The following is a 9,638-nucleotide window of genomic DNA, read 5'->3' on the forward strand; positions in this document are numbered from 1 at the left end:
GAAAATCACAAGCAATCTCTTTCCTCGTGGCTTTGACTGAATTGTGCTTCGATTCCAAACCGTTCATGTTCCTACCAACATGAAATACTTTGGTTTCCTGAAAGAACCAACTCAATATGAATTAAACAGTCCCTTGTTCCCGCCCTCCTCGACTCCACCCACAAAGTAATTTATTTTAACAGAGGGCTTGTGGAGGGTTTTTGCCCATATTCATCTCATTGGACTTGTTGTCCATACACAGAACACAATGTTATTTTCTCCCGGTGAGTGACCTTATTATTTTTTGCTGTGATTTTCTTTATGTATGAGCGGTGAATAAAGTACATAATCCCCTCTGTAAACAGGACATACAAAAGTAAAGGTGAATCTAAAGAGTTGATGATCCAGCTTTGGTCGATGCAATGCGTTCCGCTTATGATCCACGATATCACAAAGGGGGAATGTACCATACAAACCAGATGAGTGCACGGCTTGTAAGAAGTAAAGCACTGTGTATCGGGGCCCCCCCCAACACACACACACAGCGCCTGCAGGCCTTTATCTGGGGCATCTGCCTGCCTGGTTGTTCCTCCTAATGGAGAAAATAGCAATGGACTTCTAGATAATGGTGGCTGCTTGGTGCAGTCTAAGGATGTTTCTAACGCCGCTATCTACTCTACTCTCCCCCTTCGAAAGTGTTGATGTCAAACAGCAATCTACAGCAGTTCTACAATGGCGGTGGTAGAGGAGGTAAGATTCGCCAGAGGATTTTCCTCAGGCTGTCCCTCAAGGCGGGACCGTGTGTCACCCCTTGTTTGTTTGTCTGTGTGTTTTTTTTATTCGCTGTGGGAAAAGGAAGAAAAAAACAACGACTTTGTCTTCCGTGTGCATATTCACATAATCACTCACACACATGCACACATGCACGCCCAGCAGACACACAAAACACACACACCAAAACTGTACGCTTGAATTTACTAACAAAATAAATAAACGCATACTGCATGCTACACATACGTAGCACGAATGTCCCCTGTAGACGTGCCTGAATATTGACATCTGTCCGGACCTGCGGTAGCCCCATCCCTACTGCCGGTGACTGTCGTGACTGTAGTACCTTGTTTTGTGTGTGTATACAGTACAGTACGATGTCCCACGTGTGTTTCTCTGTCCACCTCCACATAACATTGAGGAGCAAGGCCGCTACTTTCTAGAAGACACGGTCTCTCAATCGTTAAGCACCGAGCTGACTGGACCCAGCCGGGACAGTCTTGTTTGATTTTGGTGGGGAGGTGGGGGCGGTGGTGTCGGTGGTGGTGGTGGTGGTGGGTGGTGGTGGTGGTGCTAGCTCGTCTTCTAAGCGCCCCACGAAACGAGAGTACGCGAATGAGCCTGAGCTCATTGAATGATCGGCGCTCGATCAACCGTACTTCTACGTATGCAGTGCCTCTCTTTCACCTGTCCTCCCATCCTACTCACTTCCTGTTTCCTGTCCACTCTTCCTGTTCTTGGTGCATGCGCCCCTTGGCATGAGGGGTTCTGGAATGACCTGAATGTTGGGGTCTTTCTCTCCTGTCCACATCTTGTCTCACCACACCTCTCTTTTCAGGGGCCCTTTTTGGTTGTCTTGTTTACCGCTCAGCGACAACTGTTGCTCTAACCGTAACTTCCTGTCACAGCATGTGGAAGAGATTCTCCAGGGTTGACACCTTGAATCCCTTTGCAGTGCCTTCCCCTGTGTAAAGCATTTTGGCTCACCTGACAACCCCCACCCTCCCCCCTTCCCTCCCCCAACCCCTTTTCACATCCACTAGTCTCAACAAGCTTTTTGTCATTTGTGTTTTCCGTGTGTGAAGTATTTTGTGCGCAGTTCTTTGAGACCAGATTCTCTCTGGTCAAGCTACCGTTGCATGGCATCCTGTGCAAGCTTAGACGTGTGTTTGTAAAGAGGGATGTTCTCTTTCTTCCAGCAAAGATGTCACGGAAATTAAGCTTGCCAACTGAGCTAAAGCCAGACTTGGGTAAGCCTTAAAAAGATAAAATATTTTTGTTATCATTTTTGACAACAGAATTTTCTTTCATTTTTTCGACCAGAGGTAATTCAATCATAGTTTGACACCAAAATATACTGAATCATTTAATGAAATGGATGGAAATAGAACTAATAAATAATAGAAGCCATTGTCAAATCTTTCTAATTGTACTGTTCCAATCTGAATTTAGATACATTATGAGATGAAGGATAATAGATGAACAGGCCCATGTGTAAGTAGTAACAATATGTGAAGATCCTCTGATATTTCCTATTCGACCTTGGCTTTGACCTTGCTTCCCTGTACAGTAGGTTGATAGCAGTGCCCAGCTGAGCTTAGTGTGCACACCATCACTCACTATGAAGCTTCCCCTTTCTTCTGCGGCTATTGCTCTCTATTTCATGTTTCCTTATATCTTTTTAAACCCTTCATAGTGTACATCGATTCTTTTCAATCTTGCGGCAGTGCATTTTTTTTTCACTCTGGAAATGGGAAAGGTTGTTTTTTTTCAGCCACAGAAACCTGCAGTCTTCTAAAAATGTTTCTTTCCTTACTAGCAACCATTTTAATATGTGCCAAAGGTTTTAACTGACTGCAACTGTTACACTTGAGCATTTATTATTGAAATTAACATTAAAATGCGAATTCACCTTAAATTATTCTGCTTTAATTGAGTTCTGAATAAAAACTTAACAGATGTTGTGAAAATATCATTTAGGATGTGTTCTTCTTAGGCAGAAAGCATGACAGTCAGTTGGTCATGTTGAATGGAAACCGACCAATCAGATGGAGGCGTCGCGCGCTCTGCTCTGTTTGCCCAGGCTTCTTGTCTGTTTGCCAAATGAAGTTTAAATTCATGAGCTCCATCTGTCACACAGATTCAAAACAAACACCAGCAGCGGCCTTAAATATTGACCAATAGAAACCTAGAGCCGTAACCTCTGTTTGTTTTGAATTCCTTTCTCATATCGACATGGAACTCAAACAGTTTCATTGCCTTTCCCCAAAATATTGTTGTTGGGCTGTAGAAATAAGAGGTTGATTAAAAATGTCCCTCTATTGATCGAAGGACATCGATTGGTGTCACATGAACTGTGTTTTTTTTGCAGTACGTTAGCTAATTTCACAACAGAATTGCACACTCCCTCCTGTACCCAACCTAACTCAACATGCGTCGGCGTACTCGCGCTTTACCTTGCTTTGTCTTTGTCTCACTGTCCTCCTGTCCGTATGTCCGCCGCGGGGCGCCAACCCTCTAGACCACCGGGACAACTCCTTCAGCCGCTCGCGCTCCTCCAGCGTCACCAGCATCGACAAGGAGTCGCGCGAGTCCATCTCCTCCTTCCACTTCTGCGACACCTACGTCCGCAAGGGCGACTGCGCCTTGACGCCCTGCCTGTACGTGGGCACCTCCCTCGGCACCGTGCTGGCCGTGGCGCTCACGCTGCCCCCCGCTGGCGAACAGAGGCAGCTGCAGCCCGTCATCGCCTCGCCCAGCGGTGAGTGTTTTCGGAGATGACTGGCGGTTTAACCTTTCCACAGAGGCGCCATCGTAGGATGAACACAGGCGCATAACATGAATGATCTGCTAGTTTAAGCACCAGGGCACGGTCGGCGGACGTATCTTTGCCAGCATAGTCTCTCTTAGCGCACGCCCAAGGGCAGCTGAACATGTCTGACGGCCATGGGGACCTACAGGTGTCCCTGGCCAGCGAGACAGCAGCACCAGAGAGCAGCCGGTTCTTAGCGCAAGGTCTGTTGCATGAAGAGGAGCAGACCCATAATCAGTGGCATGTGGTCCGAGGTTGTAACCAGTAAAAAGGAACAAAAATCTGCGGAAAAAAACTCAAAATGTTCAAGCCCAGTAGATCCAAACGGCACAAAGAACGTCGTTCCTAAATCGTCTCCCTGCTCTTCCTCCCCCCCCCCCCCCCCCCCCCCGACAGGGATGCTGGAGCGCGTGAAGGGCAGCATCATGCGCATGGCGTTCCTTGACTCGACGGGCATGCTACTGCCCCCGCCCCATGAGCCCTGGTTCGAGCCCAACTTGACGGCGTCAGACGGCGAGGAGAAAGGCCGCAAGCGGCGTCCGGTGTCGGTGTCGCCGTCGGCCTCGCAGGACCTCAACGAGAGCCAGTACGCCGTGGTGTGCTCGGAGAAGCAGGCCAAGGTGCTGTCGCTGCCGTCGCAGAACTGCGTGCACAAGCACAGCATCACGGAGGCCTCCTTCATCCTGCGCGCCGACGTGGTGCAGATGAGCAACAGCGTGTGCCTGGCGGTCTTCTGCGCCAACGGACACATCATGACCCTCAGGTGAGTGGCGCGCTGGTGGTGGTGGTGGGTTGAGGTCTGTGGTTCTAGACCGGAGGGGCTACGTGTGTGGCTGTCGAGGTGGGGGTCTTGGGCAGCTAGGTGTCATGGTAAGGGTTTTGTCTGTGGAAAACCCTCAAACTACATTATATGTGGATATGCTATTTTACAAAACTAATTTACTAAAATTAATTTTGTACATTTCATTTACATCCCTGGCATGCTATTATATTACCCTGGCGTGCTTGGTTATCCTCCTCAATTCCCGAATTGGATATATATATATATATATATTAGGGATTACTGGAGATGACCTTGACATTCTTGAGGGGTTTATGGAACCACTGATCAAACCATTACATCATTCTTATAGCTCATAAATGGACTCATTTGTTCCGTCCTGTAATTTAATTGAACTTTTTCGCCAAAATGCTTACTCCATTTAATGCGTTGTGTGCCAAGGTCCTGTATGAGGGTGAAGAACCGAATGGCCGACATCACTAACGTAGATGGATGAATGTAGATGAATGTGATGATAACAGGCCCCCAGACCTGCCGCCTGCTCTCAGGCCTGTCTGGGCGCAAGGGCACACACAGGTGAATGTCTGCGGTGGGGGGAAGGGATGATGTCATTTCATATTCCTGTTGGGTGCTCGCCCTAGACATCAGGAGATAAGAAACAGAGAGTCTGGGGGGGAGTGGATGAGGAGGAGATCGGTACAAGCATTGGGGAGGTGGTGGGGGGAGGTGGGGGGGGGGGGGGGGGGGGGTTGGTGATGGTGGCAGGTGGTTGTGCCAGCCTTTATGAGACTCCTGATTGTGTCCTAGTCTATCGGCAAAGTCAAACCACTTTCACGGTGGGGCCCTTCTGCCAACCGGCACACCCACACCCACCTGACGACACACAGACCAACACAGCGCTGGATGACTTGTCTATTTTGGAGCTGAGCCGCTGGCGCATCAGCCCCTCCCTCCCCCCTCCCTCCCTCCCTGCCTCCCTCCCCCCTCCCTCCCTCCCTCCCCTCAGAGGAGAGGGGCAGCCTGCGCCCAGCCTCCCATCTGGGTGTCTGGCAGGACCGGCTGCTCTCTCGCTTTAAATACCCGGTGTGAGTGTGTGGGTGCGGGCCGGCCACGGACGCCTGTAGGTCCCCGTGACCATCAGACGTGTTCAGCTGCCCTTGGTCGTGGCGTGTGTGTGTGTGTGTGTGTGTGTGTAGAAAAGAGAAAAGACCCCATTGTCGATATTTTATTGACAAGTTCATTAGGACTCCTTTCTTCCTTGCGCCCCCTCTCCCCCACCTGCTCCTGGATGCCCCTTGGAGTCACGTTGAATTGAAGCACCCTAAAAAGAGGTGGTTGAATTATCTCTCACTGTCATCACCCCCCCCCCCCCCCTCTAGTCTGCCCGGCCTGAGGCCCCTGCTGGACGTCAACTACCTGCCCCTGACCGACATGCGCATCGCCAGGACCTTCTGCTTCACCAACCTGGGCCAGGCCATGTACCTCACCTCCCCCACCGAGATCCAGAGGATCACCTACAGCCAGGACACCTGCGAGAACCTGCAGGTCGGTCCCCGACGCTCCTAACACACACTGTTCCACCGCCGTCCGAGGACGGGCTCCCGGGGTCCGGGGCTCAAGCTGTTTGGAAACGACCAGAGTGTAAACCAAACCTGCAGATCCAATCATATGCTTCAGGGCGGCCCTTCGTTTGGGGGCGGCGACTTGAGAGGAAGGCGTGTGTGCTTGTAGACGCTGTCGTGCCAACCCTAGAGAGAGGTGGCTTTAATAGAAAAACGCCTGTCTTGTAATGGGTTAAAGATATTTAAACAATGCTTGAAATCGCTTGATTTCACCAATCTCGTGGCCGCATTCGATTAAACGATATCACATATTGTAATGTTGCCCGGGATATCAAGAATAGCCTTCTTCGTGTTGCACAGTGGTTCACTGTATCTCCAGTTTGTTACACTACAGGGAAGAATGAGGGGAGAGGAGATGAGGCCGTTCTCTCCGTCGTTCAAACAACTAACTCACATTCACAAATCACCTGACCCCATACTTTGTGATCAAGGACATGTATCTGAGATCACTGTATTTGGATTACTGTTATTTGATTAAAGGGTCTGCCTCATGACCAAACAGTCAGTCGGATTGCACACTCGTATGACTCACCGCTCCCGCAGAGTCCAGTGAGTCAGAGAAGAGTTTGTCTGCTTCTGGTATACATCCAGTCCTAACTTCATTGTCTGGATTACGATTTTTATAGAAAATCCATGACTGTAAAAAAAAGAAGTGTTTTTCAGAACACTGTGAATGTGTGTGTGTGTGCTAACGTGTGTGGTTGTGTGTGTGTGTGCCTACTCTACAGGAGATGTTAGGTGAGCTCTTCACACCCGTGGAGACACCAGAGGCCCCCAACAGAGGCTTCTTTAAAGGGCTCTTTGGAGGCGGCGCACAGTCTCTGGACCGGGAGGAACTATGTGAGTCACACGCACACACACACACACAGAAATGCCTACACATACCACACACGAACACACACACACACACACACACACACACACACACACACACACACACACACACACACACACACACACACACACACTCACACTCACACACACTAAACACAAGCCCACACACACACACACACACACACACACACACACACACACACACACACACACACACACACACACACACACACACACACAAATGCCCACACATATTACATATCACATACACTCACAAACAACATCGGCCCACACACACCACACACTCTCTCTCTCACACACACACACAAACACACACACACACACACACACATAGACATTAATGCCATCACACACACACACAGACACACACACACACACACACACACACACACACACACACACACACACACACACACACACACACAACATAGGCCCACATATACCATACCTTGTCACACAGAAACACACCACATACACACATTAAATCCTGCCAGAGCACCAAGGTTACCGTGCATACAATCCAAAATGTCCATGTAATCATTCGTACCCACGGTAGACGTAACAGAGACTTGTCTGTCATGCACCTGTCTGCCGTCTGACCTTTCCTCCGTGGCCCTGCTCCTAATTCCGTTCCTTCCCCCCAGTCGGAGAGATTTCGTCCGGGAAGGCCTCCAGGAGCCTGGCCCAGCACATCCCGGGGCCCGGGGGCCTGGAGGGCATGAAGGGCGCGGCCTCGGGCATCGTGGGCGACCTGGCCCGGGCCAGGATAGCCCTGGACGAGCGAGGACAGAAGCTGGGCGAGCTAGAGGAGAGGACGGCGCTCATGATGAACAGCGCCGACGGCTTCTCCAAACACGCCCACGAGGTGAGAGGAGGAGGAGGAAGAGGAGGATGAGGATGATGAGGAGGAGGAGGATGATGATGAGGGGGATGATGATGGTGGTGGGACATTTGGTTGATATGCGTGAGGCGCTGTCCACTTGTGGGCTTTTGCCTCGTCCTTTTTATTGCTCTGTGTTTGAGACTTGCTACTTTTCTTTTGCATTTTAATGACATTTCCTTCGTTTAAAAAAAACACAACAATCTTGATAACTCCAACCAGTTAAGCGACTTCACCACTCTAGATGATGAAGGTTAAAGCACTCAAGCTATTTCTCGTAATGCGTGTCTCTCTTTTACTCCCTCACTCATTCTTTCTTCCTCTCCCTCCCTCTCTGTCCTCAGATGATGCTGAAGTGCAAAGACAAGAAGTGGTACCAGATCTGATGTGCCAGAAGATGGTGGGGGCAGGGGGGAGGAGGGGGGGGGAGCAGAAAACCATGGACACAACTGTTATCACCTTCCATCTGCACCCAACCCCCCACCCCCTATGTGGGGTGTGGACGTGAGGGTACTCACCTCCAAACTCTTTCTCTTTCTCTGTCTCCCTTTCCCTCTTTCTTTGCTGTATCTCTCCACCCCATTCATATGACCCTCAACCCTAAACTCTCATCTCTCTCACCCCCCGGGGGATTTTGTTTGTCTCTCTCTCTCTCTCTCTCTTTCTCGCGCTCTCTCTCTCTCTCGCTCTCTCTAACCCTTAGCACAACACCCATTGCAGGCCCCTTGCCTCATTATTGGGATGGGACTGACGAATGGACAAGACAGAGGAGGTGGATAATCCTCAAGAGGAAACAAGCAGTGGAACGATTTTGTCTTTTCTTTTTCGTGTGAGTAGATTCGGGGACATTTGTTCCGCCTTCGTTTTAGAGTTTGCCGAGATGACCTGGGTTCGGATGAATCTCGACCTGGTCCTGTTGCTGGTGTACATGAACAACAGTTGTTTGTTTTTGTTTGTTTTTTTGGCGGGGGGTGTTCCAAAAAATACTAATGACAACTACAACATTCTGGAAATGTACCATGGAGTGAAAAGACTAATCTATATACATGACTATATCTACATGAATCTATAACATTGCGCAACGCTGTGTCCACGTACAACCGGGTTGGGACAAACGACTGAGATGGCTTGAGGAAATGAAGTGAAAAGGAGATACAGGGTGAGAAGAAAAGGCCCGCCCTCCCAGCAAGCGCTATTGGAGACAGGAAAAGGAAGTGATGTCACAGGGACTACTTCTCAATACAGGGTGTCGCAGAGAAAGAAGGAAGATTCGCTCCACTGAAACATTGGTTAGCTTGTAATTTTGCTCAATCCTCTAAGCTCTTGTGTATCGCAAAGTTTTTCACGTGATTTTCATAACAGTTGTATTCTTTCCCCCATTACATGTTGGTTGGTGATGTCTTTTTTTGTCTGTATTATTTAAAAAGAAACGAAATCATATTTTTAATATTATTGTAAAAGTGAATGATATATATACATATATATGTATATGTGTATATATATATATATATATATATATACATATATATATATATATAAGTATATATATACATATGTGTGTTTGTATTTTTTATGTTTTGTCAAACATCCTTAAGTAATTTCTCCTCATGAAAAGGGCTGGAAAAAGTAGTATATGGATATAAAAGACATATGTATCTCTTAAGTGCACGGCAACATCTGATCTCCGGATTTAAACATAAAAGTTGAGGCAAGGTCACATGAGCCATATACGGTTCCTTGTATAAATGAGATTTATTTATGAACTGATTAAATAGATATCTATATAATATATATTGCCTCCATCACCCTTATGCCATAAGCTTCCACTGTGTGGCATGGTGTGAACACAAGTCTATGTATGTAGATGCTGACACAAGCACAGTGTTGACTACACGGAAAGTCCAAATTAGATATTTTGGGTTGTATGGGAGTTTTATG

General features: G+C 48.3%; 1 protein-coding gene across 1 annotated transcript in view; it reads left to right on the forward strand.

Annotated features, from left to right (window-relative positions):
- The window catches only part of LOC130374961 (syntaxin-binding protein 5-like), a 67,974-nt gene extending 59,882 nt beyond the window's left edge, over window positions 1-8,092 (forward strand). The window contains exons 19-26 of the mRNA XM_056581941.1: window positions 676-729; window positions 1,950-2,000; window positions 3,272-3,511; window positions 3,959-4,325; window positions 5,723-5,888; window positions 6,694-6,805; window positions 7,465-7,685; window positions 8,045-8,092. Of these exons, the coding sequence (XP_056437916.1) occupies window positions 676-729; window positions 1,950-2,000; window positions 3,272-3,511; window positions 3,959-4,325; window positions 5,723-5,888; window positions 6,694-6,805; window positions 7,465-7,685; window positions 8,045-8,086 (1,253 nt within the window). The 3' untranslated portion in view covers window positions 8,087-8,092. The remainder of the gene's footprint in view (window positions 1-675; window positions 730-1,949; window positions 2,001-3,271; window positions 3,512-3,958; window positions 4,326-5,722; window positions 5,889-6,693; window positions 6,806-7,464; window positions 7,686-8,044) is intronic.
- Window positions 8,093-9,638: the final 1,546 nt, after the last annotated feature.

This window comes from Gadus chalcogrammus, chromosome 21 (genome assembly GCF_026213295.1).
Source record: "Gadus chalcogrammus isolate NIFS_2021 chromosome 21, NIFS_Gcha_1.0, whole genome shotgun sequence".
Classification (NCBI taxonomy): domain Eukaryota; kingdom Metazoa; phylum Chordata; class Actinopteri; order Gadiformes; family Gadidae; genus Gadus; species Gadus chalcogrammus.